Source organism: Cherax quadricarinatus, chromosome 47 (genome assembly GCF_038502225.1).
Source record: "Cherax quadricarinatus isolate ZL_2023a chromosome 47, ASM3850222v1, whole genome shotgun sequence".
Taxonomy (NCBI): Eukaryota; Metazoa; Arthropoda; class Malacostraca; order Decapoda; family Parastacidae; genus Cherax; species Cherax quadricarinatus.
The window spans coordinates 3,998,317-4,019,574 of NC_091338.1; the positions used below are offsets into that span (position 1 = coordinate 3,998,317).

Below are 21,258 nucleotides of genomic sequence, written 5' to 3' on the forward strand. Positions count from 1 at the left end.
ATCACTCCTTGAATGACCCACACAGGTTAATGTTTAATGGTGTACAAAATATTTTTGTTAGATTTATCTGTACAAGTGCAAGGTATATCAATACTGACATAGTGTGGGGTAAAGACATGCAATACCCGGTACTTCGGGCATATAATCAAGAAACTTTTCGTCCACTATACCTGGAGAGGGTTTCGGGGGTCAACGCCCCCGCGGCGTTGACCCCCGGTCTGAGACCAGGCCTCGTGGTGGATCAGGGACTGACCAACCAGGCTGCTACTGCTGGCCTCACGCAAACTGACGTAAGAGCCACAGCCCGGCTGGTCAGGTGTTGACTAGGTGCCTGTCCAGCGCCTCTTTGAAGACAGCCAGGGGTATATTGGTAATCCCCCATATGTATGCTGGGAGGCAGTTGAGTAGTCTTGGGCCCCTGACACTTGCAGTGTTGTCTCAGTGTACTCGTGGCGCCCTTACTTTTCATTAGGGGAATGCTGCATCTCCTGCTGAATCTTGCTTTCATAGGGAGCGATTTTCGTGTGCAGGTTTGGTACTGATCCCTGATTTCCAAGTGTATATTATCATGTATCTTTCTCGCCTGCGTTCCAGGGAATATAAATCAAGGGACTTAAACCGTTCCCAGTAATTTAGGTGCCAGTGGGCGAAACATTTCCTTATTAGTCTAAGTGTTGCACATGTCTTTTTCCCTTATCTGTATTGGGGGGGGGGGTTGCTCTAGCTTCTGGTCGTGCTTCTTAGCCAGTGTAGTGTTTTCTGCATCTAACAACATTATAGGTAGTAAATAGGTAAACAGCAACCATCCAGGGAGGTACTACCATCCTGAAATAAAGCCGTGAAATGGAAGCCTATTAAATGCTTTTTCACTGGCAAAATCGCTGGTATTATATGTAAGACGTAAATCTTACAGACAAAATGCAAACACTTTTTTTTGGGGGGGGGGGAGAACTTTCTGGTCTTGGGACCTTGGTCACTATCATATATACAAGGTGTAAGAAATTATGTATTCAGAAAGACCTCCGAATAGAAGCTTGGTTTAGCGATTTCACCTAATGGACGGATCTGGTGGTGGATGGGACGATGCTTGATCATGATCTTGTACGATTGAGTAGTGGCGATATTGTAACTTACTGCGTGTTGTGTGAGTGTCTTCTTTCTGCAATCGGAGAGGCTTCCGAACAAGGTCATCTATTGAAATTGGCTCTGATGACCATCTGTGTGTTGGCCCAGTTCAAGTGTCCCTGTGATTCACGCACGCATTACTAAAGTCATCCTTGTTGCACGCACACACTTGATGGCATCATATTATACCTTTATTATCACACTACAAACTTCTACTCTCATTCAGTATACAGTTTAATTTCAAATGTACTGTATTTCTAAGAGTGATTCATTTTGTAATAATTATTTTCAATTTAGGAAGCCTAGTCTAAGAGCGGGCATAAGGACGATAGTCTTTTAACTATTTAACATACTGGTTTTATGGTATTACCACTTCAGTTTATATATGGAGTTGGAACGCCTTTAGAAGTGTTGGCCATTTCAAGTGCTAAATAATTGTGCACGCCACTAGATGTCAAATAACTAAGACCGCGATGCCACTGTGTATTATGATAATGCAGACTGCTTTAAACTGAAACTTTCCGGCTGAGTTGGGATATAAATGTCTCATGTATTCCACCTCACAGTCCAGGTGTGACCTTGTAATATGAGGATGTGATCGTCAGTGATATGTGTCGCTCGCATCTCAGGTGAGTGAGCTATAGGAGCTACACTTGTTTGTAATATGTATGTTGTGTCTGTCTGGGATTCCAGGGGTCATCGTACCCACGGCCCGCTCTCAGACCATGTCACATAAATTAAAAATTAAATATTGCAGGAGTAAAAACTGTTACGAAATAGATAAGACTTGTGTACTAAATGTAAAGAGAAGATTGTAAGGTTTACATGCTATCTTAAAGCAGAAAGTATGTATGTAAATGTAGTCACAGAACGGAAAATAAATGTAAATTTAATCGCCAAATGACATACTAGAAAGTAATAGATTATTTCATACTGATTCACAAAAACCCGCTTTGAAGAGAGGAACGTGTGGACTACGTTCCGTACGTCGTTGACCGGTGTCAAAATCACAACTGTGATTTGAGAATGGTCCAAGACTACTGAGACGTCATCCTAGCAAACGTTCCTCTCCTAGATGCAGATTTTTAGTGAAATATTCCAGCCACGGTATTGTTGCTTTATCCTGATATAGACAGAAAAGTACGAGTCATTGGCAGCATCACTGTGATTGACTAGGTAGTCGGTGGAGTGTACTAAAGCCAAGTTTCGTAGTAGAACTGACACTGGCCTCAGGTGTTTCATAAACATTACGGATATGTTTCGCTCTATGAACTACATAGTTCCCGGAGAAAAACGTTACCTTAATATTTCAGTTGCTCTTGCGCCACTTTACCAAGCATATTGTCAGTAATTTTACTAATATTTATACAGAAGAAATTTTAGTATGTCAAAACCCAGAAGTTAGGAGCCAGAGGACCGAGCCTCAAATATTCCTTGTGCTGAGTGACCCCACATGTCTTTACTGCTTCATTTTAGAATAAGAATAAAAATGGGAAAGATGTAAAGTCGACAGCTTGATAACCAGACACCATGGCAGCAATAAAACTTGTATTGAGATCAAGTCTTTAAGCTTGAAAAAGCTTGGTCTTCAAGAGAAAGGTCGTCTAAGTAAATGTTTCCATCCTGCCATAGTGGCTTCTATTTGATAATATTTTGATTTTGATTTATTATTATTATTACTATTACATAATAGCACTAGATAACAGAGAAAATATATGATGAAGTAGAGAAATTAACACAGCGTACTTAAATAAATTGAAACTGGATATATAATGGAAGACAACACGAGACAGCGTGAAGGAGGTCACAAGAGGCGGCAAGGCAAGGGCGTAGATTGCGTAGGCGCGTAGGATGGCTACTTGCTAAGAGTTCAATAAGAGGCGATAGGAATGGAGGTGAGGCATTGTTGCCGTGGGTCGCTGGGAAGGGAACCCGGGAATTATAATTAAATCAAAGGTGTAGAATACCCACAAGTTGATGGATAAGACACATGTACAACATCTCTAAAGTCTCTTATCTCTCTTAGACTGATAAAGCCCCCGGTGGGTCAGACGTCTCTAATTAAATACCCAGATGTTGTACATGTGTGTTATTCATAAAGCCGGGAAGTGAAACTTCTGCTACGGGAGAGCCCGAGGCAAGAGAGAAGGTCGGATGAGACACACACCTTAGTGTACCTCTTCCCAGCCCATCCTCTTCATGTGTTAGTATTTCACTGTTGCTAAGACAGTCGGACGGGAGATTTCTTCTCTCCCCCATCCCCACCCACAACTTTCTTCTCTCCCACCACCCACAACTTTCTTCTCTCCTAGGAAACTAGCTCTGCTCTAAGGAAACGTTTGGGAGCTACTACATGTAACCCTTACAACACGCTGCGGATGTATCCAATTTTCCCTTTAAGAAAAATTCCACTCATATTGGCTCATCCGTTTTAATGGTACCAGTGGTTATTAGCTTCAGTCTAGACGTGTTTGTATTTAACGGCATTGTATGACCTCATTAAGTCAAAGTGCTGTGGAAATATAACTTCATGTCAGGACCGTGTACTGACATGAAATACGGTATGTTAATGGACGCACGTCAGCTACGGAATATCTCGCTTAAGGCTTATCGAGCTGCGCACACGCAAGTGTCAGAAATAACAAGACACTACCGGACCTTCAAGAGAGAGCACCTCGATTCTGTCGAAGAGCTCATGATCATAGGAATTAGTGTTACCCCCTTTTTCCTGGGATCAAACCTGATTGCCACTCATTACCAGCATAACTTCCCATTCAGTGTAATAACAGAATAGCTGGGATTATGAAGAGATGCAAAGCTTTATAAGAATGTACTGGGAAAGGTAAGAGTGCACTGGGAAAATATAGTACTATATGGTAATAGATGCTGAAAAGTGGTTTCTAAAAAAAACCAAACATGCCTGAGTGAACATAAATACGCCTGTTACAGGGTCGACTTAATTAAGCATTGCCTGCATCCTCCACAGGAACTCTGTAGGACATTTTGGGAATTGGAAAGAGGCGCAAATCATTATCAAAGAACCCGATCTTAGACGTCGATAATGCTTGGGAGCCTCATTAGTCGCTGTTAGCGTTACCGACACAGCGGATTAAAAATCTGGAAGTTATGACATATAGAAAACACTAGTATACCTGTACTCGACTACGTTCAGCCCTTCCCCCCCTTCCCTGCCTCACAATACGGCCATCAGGCTGTCTGACGCCATCGTTAACCTCATTCGAACTACGTTTAGTTTGTCAAATGGCACATTACAATTGCCATGTCTGCACAGTTCTGGCAAAACTTGTACGGAATGAGTGATGGTGAATGTATTTCCTTCGGGTCACCCTTCCATGGTGGGGAACAAGGTAGATGCTAAACTAATTTGTATTAAATAGATTAAAATGCTATTAATTGACAGCAGTATGGGAGATATTTTGAACACGAGTTACTATTATATTCATTGGGGTAAGCACCAAATTCATGAGGGTCATCCAGCACCTGGGGAATAGGTTTATTTCATACAAGGATGAGGAGGGTAGTGTATTTCATGTGAACAAGAGCCGTTCACTAACATCAAAGCTTGAAGGGTTGGACAAGAAGTAGGTTGTATGTTGCATGAAGGCTCTGTTACCCCACAGCTCTTCTTGTAAGGCTGATTGTCTCCCTACTACCACCTATTGTGCTCTTACTGACACGGTTATAGTCTTCCTGTTTGCGGCACCATTGTCGGTGGCTGTCTTTTGTGAAAAGTCTTTAGTCTTCTGGTTTTCAGTGTATCGTATTTCCGTTATTTGCATCACCTGCCATATTGAACATAAGAAAGAAGGAACACTGATGATCTAGCTCTTGAGTCTTGACCCAGTGTGTAAGCGGCAAAATGAGGGTGATAGAGCCCGATATATGGGTGGTGAAATGGCATACGTGGTTAATGACGTCGGTGTTGTGTGTGGGTGGTGGTGTAGGCTTGAGAGCGGCGTCCCACAAGCGGGCGTCTGACTGGCACGCTACACCACAGCTCACGTGATTATAAGCCGGGGTGGCTTGGTAAGCCACAGTATGCCACAGGGATGGTGATTATCACTCTGACCAGCGTTTTACTGGTAGCACAGAGTGGACAGCACAATAGAGACAATATCTTTAAAGATGATCTCGCTTGGCTTACTCCTCTCTCAGCTGGGTTGTCGAGCTGGCCTAAGCCTTCGACACTGGCTAGTCTAGGATGGCTTGAATGCTTGTAGCTATGCACACAGCAGTAATGAAGCAGGCTGGGAGACTGGCATGGCAGGCTAGGGTGGCTTAGGGCTCTCCACCCAGACTGGTTTAACTGGCTTGGCTTAATTTGCAAAACCTGGATCAATTCCTCGTAGGTTAGCAAATAAGCAGATAAGGCACAAAACTGACCAGGAAGTTGTGTAGACAGGCTGGAGGATGCTGGCTTGGCTTAGCATGGGGTGGGTAGGTAGGGTCGTCTCTGTAGACCTCTCCACGCTTGGTCACACACAGTGTCCGACTGGGTTGGTAGAAAAATAATCTCCTTAAATCTGCGTAATCGTCAAAATTACGCTCACACCATTTGTCGTGGGGGCACTCCAAGGAGATGTAGGTGAAAGAATACACACGTAGGATGCTCTAGGAGGCATATAATGTGAGAGTCTTGAGGGGAAGCCCAGGGCCTTGCCCTTGTCCAGTCTAAGGGCTACCAGGAACTGAGACAGGGGTCTCTAGCTAGTGACTCACATGTGAGGGGCTCGTAACGTCGCAGTAATCAATAACACTACTAACAGCCTTAATGAAGTCCATATACACAATATTGTATTCATTACCATGATCTTCCTCAAATACCTTGGTGAAAAAAGTTAGTAAATTCGTAAGGCAGGAATGCCCCTTTATAAAACCGTGCTGAGATTCATTAACCCTTTCAGGGTTTTCGACGTACTAGTATGTCTTATGCACCAGGGTTATTGACGTACTAGTACGCGTAAAATTTACTAGCGCCTTCAGATCTAGCGAGAGAAAGCTGGTAGGCCTACATATGAAAGAATGGGTCTATGTGGTCAGTGTGCACAGTACAAAAAATCCTGCAGCACACAGTGCATAATGAGAAAAAAAAAAAACTTTGACCGTGTTTTTGGCTTAAAACAGCGACTTTGCACTGTATTTTCGTATGGTAGTTATGGTTGTATTCTAGTTTTCCTGGTCTCATTTTATAGAATGGAAGACATATCACAGAAATTGAGATGATTTTGATTGATTTCACAATGAAAAGTACCTCGAAATTGAGCTCTAAGTAGCAGAAATGTTTGATTTTTGCCAAAGTTCAAATGTAAACAAATCATGCCACGCGCCCAATGCACGTCAATTGGTGAATCTAATATTCTTTCACAAGTGCACTGATACTATTTATACTATTTCTACACTAATGCAGTAGTCTGCATAACAGTAAATCTTCTATTTGTTATGAGAATAAAAATTCAAAGTGGAAAGCAAAAGAAATGTAAGAGGGGCCTGGGGATGTGACTAATGAACGGAGGAAATGTTATTTTAGTGTCAGGAATGTCTGTCTCGTTTATTCTGGACCCTACTTGGAAATTGGCATCTTTTGAAATTTGTGTGAAATTGGCAAAATTTCCAATTTCTGACCACTTTATTGGATAGTTGAAATCGGTAAATGGGTGGTTTCTTGTACTCATTCGATAGAAAAAAATAGAGTTCTAACAAAATAGTTATGATTTTTGTCGACTAGTACACTGGAATTGGCCGAAAATAGGTCTCAAAGTGGGAGAAATCGCCGATGCGTCAACATCATCGTCGAGACTGCTAACTTCGAGAGCATAATTCCATAAGTTTTTCATCAAATTTCATACTTTTGGTGTCATTATGATCGGGAAAAGATTATCATTTCATAAGATTTTTTTTTTTTTTTCCCGAAAATTTTTTCGATCCTGAGAACAAGTTTAGGAGAGGGCCTCTTGACCCTGAAAGGGTTAATTGATACACTCTTAATATATCAATTAATCAATTTATGCCTTTCAAGATGGCTACGAATTTCCTCGGCAGTTATTGATTCCTTAAATTTTCCCACTATGGAGGTAAGGCTTATTGGTGTATAGTTCGAAGCTAAGGACCTATCACCTGCTTTGTAAATTTGGCATTTTCCACTTCTCTGGCACTATGCCAGTTTGTAGTGATATGTTGAAAAGACTAGCCTAAGGTTTGTTAAGCTCCTCTTTACATTTCCTTTAAAACCCTTCCAGACAGTTCATCGTGGCCTGGGGATTTGTTCGGTTTTAATTTCTTTATCCGTCAGAGGACCATGTCACTAGTTACCCTAATTAATGCAGTTTATCATCCTGTTCTACATAATTTGTTATTTCTGGAATTTCACTAGTATCTTCCTGAGTAAGAACTGAGAGGAAATAAGAGTTAAAAATTTCACACATTTCCTTATCACTGTCAGTGATCTGACCTGAATTAATTTTGAATGGGCCTATCTTGTCCCTAATCTTACTTCTGTATACATGAAAGAAACCTTTTGGCTTAGTCTTCGAATCCCTTGCCACTTTAGCCTCATAATATCTTTTAGCTTTTCATATTCCCCTTTTTATTTCTCTCTTTAATTGAATATATTTATTTCTTAACTCTCCATCCCCTCTTTTGATACGCCTATATATGCCTCTCTTTTGATTAATGAGATATGTTTTAATCTATTTATTCATTTGGGATCATTTTTGGTTGATTAATTTCTCTACTTGGAACTTTTTATCGTGTAGTGTCAGTTTGTTGAGCTTAGGTGGAAGTGCTAGTAGGATAATTGTGGGCAGGTGAGAGCGGGTGCGCACCAGTGCTCGCTGTATAAACCTGTAAAGCGAAAGTAGAACGCGTTGGTACATGGCCACACGTAAGCGCCTACTAGTTGTTGGGCTCCAGATGTACTATGATGGAGGACGGGCTGCTGCTGTGCTCTTTCCCCGCCTTATAGTGAGAAAGAACAGGAGCATTATTGCCTTTCTATTTTTTAATTACCATCATTAGGTGCACGAATACCTTTTACCCAACATTTGGATACGTCCAGCAGGTACTGGAATTGCTTACTCACAGGGCAGGGTTTTTTCTTACACAGGGAATAGCATAGCAGCAGGACTGGATTTTTTCAACACATTTTTTCCTCTGGATGTGCTGCACAACAGTCGGCAAACACACAGGTACATTTTTACTGCTAGGTATGCAAGGGTAACAGGAGTGCAAGGGTCCATGTGTTTTTTCTCTACCAGGTAATCGAACCCAGAACCTTGCGATTGTGATTCGGATGTTCTCACTTGGGAGCTACTCGGCACGCAGGTGCTCCCTCCCTCCTCAAGATGAGGGAGGGAAGAATTACTGTCCCCACCTTAGTGATGGGGATGGGGTTCCAGCCCCCTCCCTTCCTTTGGGAATAAGGAAGTAGATACCTTTCCACTTTCGAGTCTGTACATCCTGAGTTATCTCTACTCTTATTTATTAACTTTATATAGTGTACTTCATCAAAATGATTCCCCGGTCATCCTGGGCTCGATAGCTCAATTCAGTTAGTCTCACCTCACAGGTTATCATCTCTTTCAGTTCCCGTACCAGCCTTGCGATGGCTGGACTAAAAATTCGTCAACAGTTAAGACTCGAACGTCAGTGAGTGAAGTTCCAGACAGTTAATCGAGGATAGACATCCATGTCAACTCGTCTGTTTAGTTGAGAATGGGTTACCATGCCAACTCATCTGTATGATTGAGGTTAGGTTGCTGTGCCAACTCACCTGTGCCAGTGATGGTGAGCAAGACATACGTGTGGAACACCTGGGCAACGTTATTGAGGAGATGTTTTGCCCACCAGGGGTTTATTAGTCTAATATAGACATGAGAAAGGAGAGATACAGGGACAAGAGAGTGGTACATAGTAGTAGTGTAGTCATACACGCATGGACGGAGCTTGATAGTGGAGATGTAATTTAATGTGATGGCCGTGGAAGTAATGGCCAGGCTTAACGTTTATGGAAATAGTAATACTCTTATCGTAGTAATAGTCTTGGTCATGTAAGTTTAAGGGATTGCTAGCACAGGCGTCGTTTATTTGTCGGCCGTGACTTGGAATTTTAAGATTAGGCAAGCCAGAGCGTCAGAAATATTGAAACTATTTTTTAATGCTGTGTTGGATGTAACAATTGAAGATTGTGAAGATTTGCGTTTCTTGAGTTCATTTATGATTATTTTGATGCCGTTCCAGTTCATAACGTGTTCAGCTCCTATGTATAATACATGCATTGGTAATGTTGCCTCCTACATGTTTATTTGTGCTCACTCATTCTGGTGTCCAGATATCGAGGAGTCTTCCTTTGGCATTTGGTTTGCCCTTACTGGCTTGTCAGAAAACGTACCTGGCTGTTAAGTTATTCACTGTCACCAGAGGGAAAATTAATTTGCTGTCACAAGAGGGGAAATTTGTTCTAACAAGAGGGAAATTATACTGACTGTCAGTAAGAGGGGATTTATTCTTGTATCACTTCGACATTGTCGTAGTTTGCATGACACATACAAAAAAAATAGATTTGTGATGCAACACAATTAACAGAGCTGTCTCCCTTGCAGTTTTCCTAACCCTGTTAGTGAAGACTAGCAGCTCAGTTATAGTGATAGGGACACGAAACTTTCTGTTGGCAATGGAATTATATGGCTTGCGTTAATGTGAGTGAAACTTGTTGAAAAGTGCTGTAATTGCAGAAAGATGCAGTAATATAATTCACAAGGAATTCAATGCATAAATCCATAATTGCTCTCTGAGCAAAAACAAACGTACTCTTAAGTGGTAGATAGAACTGACAGTCCAAAAAGTACACGGTATTGCTGTTTATGTAAGCTGGGGTTTTAAGTGTGGGTGACGGGCACCATGCCAGGCTTAGTGTGTTCAGGCCCCGCGCCCCCCATCAATACTGCCACCACCTCCAATATGCCGTCCACTGCCACCACTCCAACCAGCAATAGTATCGAGGCACCTTGGCGGCCACGTCTTTATAACACAGTGAACCCCTGGGCGGACTCAGAGTCAGGGATAGAAGATTCTCCAGAGAGTATGGATGGTAGTGGCAGCATACCCTTATCTCCGCCCATCCCTATCCCTACTCCTCGTCGCAGCAGCCTCCAGCCTTCTCGCATCTGTCTGTCTCAACTCACGGAGGTTGACCAGCACCCACATCCCACCAGCGTCTCAGCCCCCGCCTCCGCCCACGAGGATGACTCTCCGTCACCGCCACCTTCATATACGCCCATCGCCACCCTCAAGCAACCCGAAATTTGTGACGATGGCACGGGCGAGGGGGGGCGGGAGGTGCCTGCCATACAGATAAGTGAGGTATAGTATGTGGCCCCACTTGGTATTGCGTGTGTGTGTGTGTGTGTGTGTGTGTGTGTGTGTGTGTGTGTGTGTGTGTGTGTGTGTGTGTGTGTGTGTGTGTGTGTGTGTGTGTGCGCGCGCATGTACACCCACTTGCAGTTTCATGGGTTTAGTCACAGCTCCTGGCTCCACCTCTTGCGCGTTCGTGCGTGAGCATTCGAGTGTGTGCCTGCTAGCGCGAGAGAGCATTTATGCATGTATAAAAAAATGATCACTGCAGCAAGTCTGTTGGCCCATGCTAAGCAAGTCCTCACTCACTTGTTTACCTGCCCAACCTGCTTTTAAAAGCAGACCAAAGTCGCTACTCCAGAGTATGTTTCACTCATCCTGAACTCAGTTGACAAACCATTGCATTTCTGTATCATTTCTAAATCAAAATTTTGACTAACTTGAATCTGTTGCTGCTAGTCCAGTCTTGGTTAGATATTTTTAGCACTTTATTTGTATTCCCTTTATTCCGGTTTTGCCTTTTTGTAGCTACTGAAGCAGTTTCATCTTCTGTAATTAATTATTTCATCTTATTTTGTTTTTAAATTTCAGTCGTTGCAGCACATAACCACGTCCTCTTAATTTAATTCATTGGTCTACCATTCTCTATACTCACCAAGTTGTGTTTATGGGGGTCGAGATCTAGCTCTTGGCCCGAACCTCCTGGACTGTTTTGAATGGCATCACTGATTTTTGGCCTTTTGAGCCTTAACATATCTACTCTTAAAACTGTTTTTTATACACAGGAGTGTAAACGTTAGTGTTGCCATATACATTAAGAGTATGTGTATGAGGGTACAATAATAGTTTTGTCATCACTTGGCCCATGTATTTGAGATAACCTGTTTGTAGTTGCAGTAGCAGATCAATGCCAGTGCCCAATATTTCATGTTTTTTTAAATTTCCAATGGTTGTAGCACTATCTATCTCTTGCATTTCATACCAGCAGTATGTAATTGCCTATCTATAATTACCTGTATGTAGTTACCTATTTTTAGTGACCTATTTGAGTTTGCAGGGTTTGAGGTGTAGCTCTTGGTCCCATAGTTTTCAGTTGAAATATATGTCATATATTTTTTGAGTCACTGTATGTGTTGGGCTGGATAAAGGTCACCTTGGCCTTCCCACACTCTTGGGGATGGGTGGGGGTGGGAAGGTTGAGAGAAACACATAGGTATTTTACTTCTTCCTAAATTGTAACTCCTGTATATACCCATATATATGTACTTGTGCTAAAAAATTTTGGGGCCTAGTTCCTAGGCCTTTTGTATGTGTATGCTCTTGCACTACTGTCCAGAGGATGGATATGGGGTGCACAATAAACAAGCCACTTTGGGGCAGCAAAAATACGGTACTATATAAAAAATCTTATAAACATAACCATCCCAGATATAGTGCAGTCAAACATTTCCTAATTTATTAATGAACCTTCTAAGATTTAAGAGTTTTATGACTAACCATGGGTTCAAGCCCCACTCGTTTGTTTGCAAGATTAGTTATTCTAGTTTGCTTGGGCAAACATTGGGAGTAGGGTATAAATAGCATCACCCCTATTCCCCCTCATTTTGTATTGTAAAAGCCAAACAATATACAGCCTCTCCTCACTTAACGATGGAGTTCTGTTCCTAAGACCACATCGGTATATGAATTCATCGTTAAGTGAGGAGCATACTATAATGGTAGTGGGTTGTGTCAACCATCTTTGATATTGTTTTAACCCTTAAACTGTCCAAACGTAGATCTACGTTTTTTCAACATTTGAAAGTATGTAAAAAAAACATAGACCTTCTTTTTTTTTTTTTTTTTTGCATTTGAAAATGTGTAAAAAAACTTTGATCTACTTTTGGAGCACTACACATGTGAACATAGATCTGTTTGGACAGTTTAAGAGTTAATGTCGCCTTTGCACCATTTATAACATTTCTGGTATACAGTGATACCTCACATATCCAGCCTGCCATTATTCGAACCTCGCCAATATTCAAACAGGCCCTGGGAAAGGGCAAAATTCTAAAATTATTACCAAAACATCTGAACAGCTGTTCAGATACAGCAGAAGGCTGAATCAAACTTGGCACACACTTTAGTGTACCTGTTGGCCACTAGGAGCCACACTCTTCGCCTTCCTTTTAGCGTTATTACAGCTGTGTTTTGTCTGAGCTAACTTGTGTGTGGCACCAAAGAGGGCTAGGAATGTGCTTACTCTAGAAAAAAAAAAGAGGGAAATATTGTCACACATCGATGCAGGTTGGTCCAAGGCTGGGGGAAAACTACAGAAGACGACGTGTAGGACTGGCTAGTGTGTGACAAAGACGACCCTGGTGTGCAATCTCTAACAGATGCAGAGATTGCAGAATCAGTGCTGTACCCGGAACATTCCAAAAGTGACAACGATGACAACCCAGTGCCTCCAAGACCAAAAACTTCAGCAACAAGGGCAGGTGTTGAAACACTTTTGGAGTATTTGGAGCATCCACTGTCTGCAGCCCATTTGAAAAATTGTGGTCCTGTGGTCCATGAAATCCGGGAGGCTGTTATTCGAACCCAGTGTGTCTGTTCCCACTGCCAGACAACGTTGGACTCATTTTTAAACCTACAGTGCCGTCGCCGATGACAATATGATGGTACAGATGCGCACTTTTTCCCCCTCACATATCCAGAAACTGTGTTTCCGAACCGGTCTCAGCCCATATAGTAAGGGTATGAGAGGTATTACTGTATTTTTAAATGTTTATACAGTTTACTGTATACAGCCTCTCCTCACTTAGCGACGTACTTGTTTACCGACACCTGGGACTTTCGACGGGCTCTCTTACCAGTATTCTTACCTAAATAATGTACGTACAGTGGACCCCCGGTTCGCGATATTAATCTGTTCCTGAGAGCTCATCGTAAACCAAAATTATCGGGAAGCGAATCAATTTTCCCCATAAGAAATAATGGAAATCAACTTAATCCATGCAAGACACCCAAAAGTATGAAAAAAAAAAACTTTCACCACATGAAATATTAAGTTTAATGTAATAGAGTAATTACAATAACAACAATAACAATAGAATAATTGACACTTACCTTTAATGAAGATCTGGTGATGATTGATGGGATGGGAGGAGGGGAGTGTGTTGAACCTATTGTTTAGAAGGGGAATCCCCCTCCATTAGGACTTGAGGTAGCTTTTCCTCCTGAGTAATGTAGGTTCTGCTTGGCAATTTCTTCCAAAACAGGCCTGTTTTGTCACATTAAACACTTGTTCAGGTTTCAATCCCTCAGCCTCTATGTACTCCTTGAATTCATGCACATATTTTTCAGCTGCTTTGTGGTCTGAACTGGCAGCCTCACCATGCCTAATCACACTATGTATGCCACCACGATTCTTAAATCTTTCAAACCAACCTTTGCTCGCCTTAAATTCACTCACATCACCACTAGTTGCAGGCAATTTCTTTACCAAATCGTCATGCAAATGCCTAGCCTTTTGACAAATGATCGCTTGAGAGATGCTATCTCCTCCTATCTGTTTTTCATTTATCCACACCAATAACAGTCTCTCAACATTTTCTAACACTTGTGGTCGCTGTTTCGTAATCACAGTTGCAACTTTTGCAAGAACAGCTTCCTTGATTGCCGTTTTCCTGCTCACTATACTAGGGATGGTTGATTGGGGTTTACTATACAACCTGACCAGCTCCAATACACGCACTCCACTTTCATACTTTGCAATTATCTCTTTCTTCATTTCAATAGTCATTAGCACCCTTGGTCTCGAAGGGTTGGCACTAGAAGCTTTCTTGGGGCCCATGGTGACTTATTTTGCAGAAACAAGCACCAAAAACAGTGATAATATGGATTATATAGAATGTACCGAATGTATCCTTAGATGCGCGCACACTGGCTGGCTTGTAAACACTGGACAAGTCTCGTACGAATCGTATCGCATACCGGGTTTTGTATCGGGAAGCGAGGCAAATTTTTTCGATCAAATGCATCGGCTACCGGATTTATCGGATACCGATAGCATCGGGACCGGGGGTCCACTGTACATTATAGCTGATGTCCGCTCTTCTGTTTATTTCAATATACAGAACACTGCTGTATAAGCATTTAAAAATATACCAGAAATGTTATAAATACTGCATAGGTGACATTAAAACAATATCAAACATGGTTGACACAAACTCACTTCCATTATAGTATGCTCCTCACTTAGCAACGAATTCATTTAACGACGTGGTCTCAGGAACGGAACTCCATCGTTAAGTGATGAGAAGCTGTGTTGTAATAAACAGAATAGGGGAAATTAGCTCTAATATACATTATTTAGGTATACATACTGGTCAGAGAGCCTGTCGTATGTCTGAGTCGTTGGTAAACGAGTACGTCGCTAAGTGAGGAGAGGCTGTATGTACAAGTTTAATATTTATTGTGTTGAAATGTAGACTCTCGTTAATTCACTTGAGACCTTGAATATTATTGTAAAATTTCAGCTATTTTGAGAAACCTTCAGAATAATTATTTCTCATTATGTTGAAGATTAAGGCATGGGAAAGTTGTCTCTATTTTCTTATTTGTTGACAAGAATATATAACTCACAATAATGTTTTGCATGTACAGTACATTTTACAAACTCAAGTGAAATTTTTGTATTTCAAAATACTATAGATTACACTTCTTTGTTTACAGGATGCCTGCCCTGGAGATGTTCTTGATGAGTCTTCTGTTCCACCAGTACCAAAGAATGGATGTGACTCAGAGACGTCAGAGTTTGTGGGAGCAGAAAATCTTCAACAACCTAAAGTTTCATCTTCACCCACAAAATCTCCTCAGAATCACTCTGCAAAATCGTCACAGAATCACACTTCCCTTAACTCTACTCCACAGCCCAACGATGTCATTCCAACGGACATGTCAGATACAACAGAAAGTGAACTAGACAGCAAGATTAGCTGTAAGTAGTTTCAGATATTACATGTTCATTAACCCTTTGACTGTCAGTGTCGTATCTATACACCTTACAAGCCAGTGTCGGTGACATATTATTATGCCAAAATTCTAGTGGCTTCAGATCAAGCGGGAGAAAGCTGGTAGGCTCACATGTGAGAGAATGGGTCTGTGTGGTCAGTGTGCACAGTATAAAAAAAATCCTGCAGCACGCAGTGCATAATGAGAAAAAAAAAAAAGCTCCGACCGTGTTTTTGGATTAAAATGCCGACTTTGAGGTGTATGTTTGTATAATATTTATGGCTTGTATTCTCATTTTCTTGGTCTCATTTGATAGAATGGAAGACATAATCCAGAAATAGAGATGATTTTGATTGGTTACACAGTGAAAAGGGCCTTGAAATTGAGCTCAAAGTAGCGGAAATGTTTGATTTTTGCCGAGGTTCAAGAGTAAACGAATGACGTCATCGTCCAATAAGTGTCCAACTAGCCACTGATATGCAGTCACGAATGGGTTGACATTATTTATACAATTATAACAATAATGCAGTTGTCTGCATAACAGTAAATCTATTTTTTGTGTGAATAAAAATTCAAAATAGAAAGCAAGAGTAATACAGTGGACCCCCGCATACCGTCGGCATCACATAACGTTTAATCCGCATACCGCTCGCTTTTATCGCAAAAATTTTGCCTCGCATACATGCTCAAAAACCTGCTCACCGCTGTTCGTCCGAGACGCGTCCAATGTGCGCCCTTAGCCAGCCTCACATGTGCCGCCGGTGGCATTGTTTACCAGCCAGCCTCCGCGGTAACATCCAAGCATGCAATCGGAACATTTCGTATTATTACAGTGTTTTTGGTGATTTTATCTGCAAAATAAGTGACCATGGGCCCCAAGAAAGCTTCTAGTGCCAACCCTACAGCAATAAGGGTGAGAATTACTATAGAGATGAAGAAAAAGATCATTGATAAGTATGAAAGTGGAGTGTGTGTCTCTGAGCTGGCCAGGTTGTATAATGAACCCCAATCAACCATCGCTACTATTGGTGGTACAACTGCTGCTGCTGCTGTACCACCGTCAGCTGCTGCTGCTGCTGTAGTACCATCTGCTGCTGCTGTAGCATCGTCTGCTGCTGCTGTAGCACTGTCAGCTGCTGCTGCTGCTGTTGTACCACCGTCAGCTGCTGCTGCTGTTGCACCACCGTCAGCTGCTGCTGCTGCTTTTGTAGTACCGTCTGCTGCTGCTGTAGTACCGTCTGCTGCTGCTGTAGCATCGTCTGCTGCTGCTGTAGTACCGTCTGCTGCTGCTGTAGCATCGTCTGCTGCTGCTGTAGCACTGTCAGCTGCTGCTGCTGCTGCTGTACCACCATCAGCTGCTGCTGCTGCTGCTGTAGTACCGTCTTCTGCTGCTGTAGCATCGTCTGCTGCTGCTGTAGCATCATCTGCTGCTGCTGTAGCACTGTCAGCTGCTGCTGCTGCTGCTGCTGTAGCACCGTTGTTGGTGTGGCTTATTGAGAATACCAAGAAACAATTAACCCCAGAGGATTTGCCACCCAGGATAACCCAAAAAGTCAGTGTCATCGAAGACTGTCTAACTTATTTCCATTGGGGTCCTTAATCTTGTCTCCCAGGATGCAACCCACACCAGTCGACTAACACCCAGGTGAACAGGGAAAAATGCCTGGAACTAGTGCTCATATTGGTGAATTTAAAGCCAGCAAAGGTTGATTTGAGAGATTTAAGAATCGTAGTGGCATACACAGTGTGATAAGGCCTGTTCTGGAAGAAAATGCCAAGCAGGACCTACAGTACTCAGGAGGAAAAGGCACTCCCAGGACACAGTGTCTCATCAGTCATTGCTGCATCTTCAATAAAGGTAAGTGTCATTTATTCTTCATTTAGTAGAGTAGTACATGCACAATATATATTGTGCATGTACTACTCTACTATTGTGCATGTATCCTTCTCTTTGTGTGTAGGAAAATGTATATTTCATGTGGTAAAATTTTTTTTTTCATACTTTTGGGTGTCTTGCACGGATTAATTTGATTTCCATTATTTCTTATGGGGAAAATTCATTCGCATACCGATCATTTCGCATAACAATGAGCCCTCTTGCACAGATTAAAATCGCTATGCGGGGGTCCACTGTATAAGAGGGGCCTGGAGATGTGACTAATTAACAGAGAAAATGTTATTTTAGTGCCAGGAATGTCTGCATTGTTTATTCTGAACCCTATTTTGAAATTGGCATCTTTTTTTAATCTGCGTGAAATTGGCCAAATTGCCAATTTCTGACCACTTTATTGGGTAGCTAAAATCGGTAAATGGGTGGTTTTTTGTATTCAGTCGATAGAACAAATGGAGTTGTAAAGAAATAGATATGACTTTGGTTGACTGGAACAATGGAATTGGCCAAAAATAGGGCTCAAAGTGGGCAAAAATCACCGATGCATATATATCGGTGAGATCGCTAACTTCATGAGAGCGTAATTCCATAAGTTTTCCATCAGATTTCATACTTTTGGTGTCATTACCATTGGTAAAGATTCTCTATCATTTCATAAGATTTTTTTATGCAACACAAAGAGACACTTCAGGATTTGTGTTCTTGACAGTCAAAGGGTTAACATGTACAGGTCAGCCATCACTGATTCAGGAATGAGTTATCCGGTTCCATCAGTAATCTGGCACTAATTTTGGCTAGCATAATTTCCAATTTCATCATTATACTGACTCGGAAATTGTGCAGATGGTTGTAAATCCACAGCAGCAAGCCAGTGCAGGAGAAAGCAGTGATGAAAATGAGGAAGATGTAACAGAAAGTCTGTATTAATAGGTTAACTATAGTCTAACCTAACCACTCTGTAATCCAGCAAACTCACTAATCTGGCACACTGCAGGTCCCAATGATGTCGGATAAGTGATGGCCGACCTGTACAGTATACTGTATATATTCATAGATAATGTTTTTATCAGCATTGGCCTTACATAATTAGGTTCTCACGTAACAGATTACTTGGCTTCCTTTACAATGTGCTATGTACTACAGAATTTAGGTAATATTATTTCAGTGTGCTTTTGATTAAAGATGAGTAATTTACTTATCACAATTTGGTTGAAGTTCTTAGTTTTCAGACTGTTTTGTTTAGTCATTTGATATGGTATTGCTTTAACTTTTTTGGGCAATTATTTTAATTTCAGTATGCCGTAATTTGAAGGACTGAGTTGATTTTTGGCATTTACATCATCATCATAATCAAGGGGGAAGCGCTTAACCTGTAGGATTATACAGCGCCTGGGGGGGGGGATGTGGAAGGCTTAATTCAGGGAACTGGAGCACAGATCCAATTCCCTAAATCAAGAGGCCCTCACCAACATCAAGGAACCTTCCCTGAGGGATTGGCATTTAGAGAAGATGGAGCACAGTAGTGTAAGGAAGATGGTGTACAAATTTTGGATAGAACCAATAAGGAGTATACCTGGAGAGTATTTCAGGGGTCAATGCCCCTGTGGCCCGGTCTGTAACCAGGCCTCATGGTGGATCAGGGCCTGATCAACCAGGCTATTACTGTTGGCTGCACACATCCCGACGTACGAACCACAGCCTGGCTGGTCAGGTACTGGCTTTAGGTGCCTATCCAGTTCCTTCCTGAAGACAGCCAGGGGTCTATTGGTAATCCCCCTTAAGTGTGCTGGGAGGCAGTTGAACAGCCTTGGGCCCCTCACACTTATATAAGGAGATTATTTGGTAGGCTGTAGCGAGCGGGTAGTTGAAATGATACGTCTTCTTCGGAGGCTTCTTACTTTATTGTTAAGTAGTGGTGGGTACACAGGCTTGTGTTGTGCCCATGGCCCGGGCAGGGCCATCCCACGAGAGAGAGCTGGGAGGCTTTGTGACTTGCTGCTAGGCCGCTGTGTGAGTGAGAGAGAGGCATGGGCCGACAGGCTGGCGTGCCTACGAGAGGCCTGGCTACAGAGGGCAGCACCAGCATGGCGCGAAATATGAACTAAGCTGGCAGACAGTACAGGCTGTCTACACTTATTGTGTTGTCTCTTATCGTACTAGTGGCATCCCGCTTTTCATTGGGGGGATATTACATCATCTGCTGAGTCTTTTGCTTTCATAGGGAGTGATTTTCGTGTGCAAGTTTGGTACTAATCCCTCTATGATTTTCCAAGTGTATATAATCATGTATCTCTCCCGCCTGCATTCTAGGTAGTACAGGTTGAGGAACGTCAACTGTTCCCGTTAATTGAGGTGTTTTATCGCAGTTATGTGTGCTGTGAAGGTTCTCTGTACATTTTCTAGGTCAGTAATTTCACCTGCCTTGAAATTGTTGAGTAGGGGTCATCTCAGGAAGGGTTGGAGGGTGAGGGTACAGGCTAAGGGTATGAACATCCTGCAGGCTTGTGTGAGCATTTTAGATTAGAGTGGAAAAAAGTGGGTTTTATGACTTGCCTTGCTCTTGGAGTGTAAGCACGATAACATTTATGAAGGGATTCAGGGAAACTATTTTCCTGAACTTAGTCCTGGAGGTGGGAAGTACAATGCCTGTGCTCTAGCGAGGTGGGGATGTTGAAGTTTAGAGCATCGTTTTAATTGTGATGCCTGAGCACTTCTGGCACTATAGCTGTTGAATGATTGTTAATTTTTTTTTGGTGGAGGGGTCATTCTTCCTTCTTGGGAGACTGCCAGTGTTTAAAAAATTCATGCTCCTAGTCTTAGCATTTCAAACAGGGTATCCACCTCCACCCTGTCATTTCCTCCTAGCCACTTGTACAGTATAGTTAAACCTTGATTAAACAGATTAATAAGGATGGAGATGGTGTCCAATTCAAATTGTAAATGCATTTGGTAAAACACTTAATTTAGAAAAGGATTGCTGTATCTATAATTCATTATTAAGAACATTTTTAAATATTGTAACAAAAATGGTAATTCTGTATCCAGAGGCTCTCCAGAGTTCATTAAGCAGAGGACCTTTAAATCAAAGTTTTGCTGTACAATATCTTGTAAATGTGCATGATTGGGAAGCCTCCATGCTTTTGCTGCATATTCTAAGACTGGCCTGGAGGTTATTCCGGGGATCAACGCCCCCGTGGCCCGGTCCATGACCAGGCCTCCCGATGGATCAGGGCCTGATCAACTAGGCTGTTACTGCTGGCCGCACGCAGTCCAACGTACGAGCCACAGCCCAGCTGATCCGGCACTGACTTTAGGTATCTGTCCAGCTCTCTCTTGAAGGCAGCCAGGGGTTTATTGGCAATTCCCCTAATGCTTGATGGGAGGCTGTTGAACAGTCTTGGGCCCCGGACACTTATGGTGTTTTCCCTTAGTGTACCAATGGCGCCCCTACTTTTTATTGGGGGCATTTTGCATCGCCTGCCCAGTCTTTTACTTTCGTAGGGAGTGATTCCTGTGTGCAGATTCGGGACCATTCCTTCCAAGATTTTCCAAGTGTAGATTATGATATATCTCCCTCCTGCGTTCCAACGAGTACAAGTCAAGTGCTTCCATGCGTTCCCAGTAGTTAAGGTGCTTGACAGAACTTATACGTGCAGTAAAGGATCTCTGTACACTCTCTAGATCTGTGATTTCACCTGCTTTGAATGGAGATGTTAATGTACAGCAGTATTCCAGCCTAGAGAGAACAAGTGATTTGAAAAGGATCATCATTGGCTTGGCATCTCTCATTTTGAACATTCTCATTATCCATCCTATCATTTTCTTTGCACGTGCGATCATGGCACTGTTGTGATCCTTGAAAGTGAGATCCTCAG

General features: G+C 42.2%; 1 protein-coding gene across 1 annotated transcript in view; it reads left to right on the forward strand.

Moving 5' to 3' along the window:
- LOC128696532 (protein Aster-B) overlaps positions 1 to 21,258 on the forward strand; it is a 156,766-nt gene that overhangs the window by 122,802 nt on the left and 12,706 nt on the right. The window contains exon 8 of the mRNA XM_070094665.1: positions 15,214 to 15,478. Coding sequence (XP_069950766.1) covers positions 15,214 to 15,478 — 265 coding nt within the window. The remainder of the gene's footprint in view (positions 1 to 15,213; positions 15,479 to 21,258) is intronic.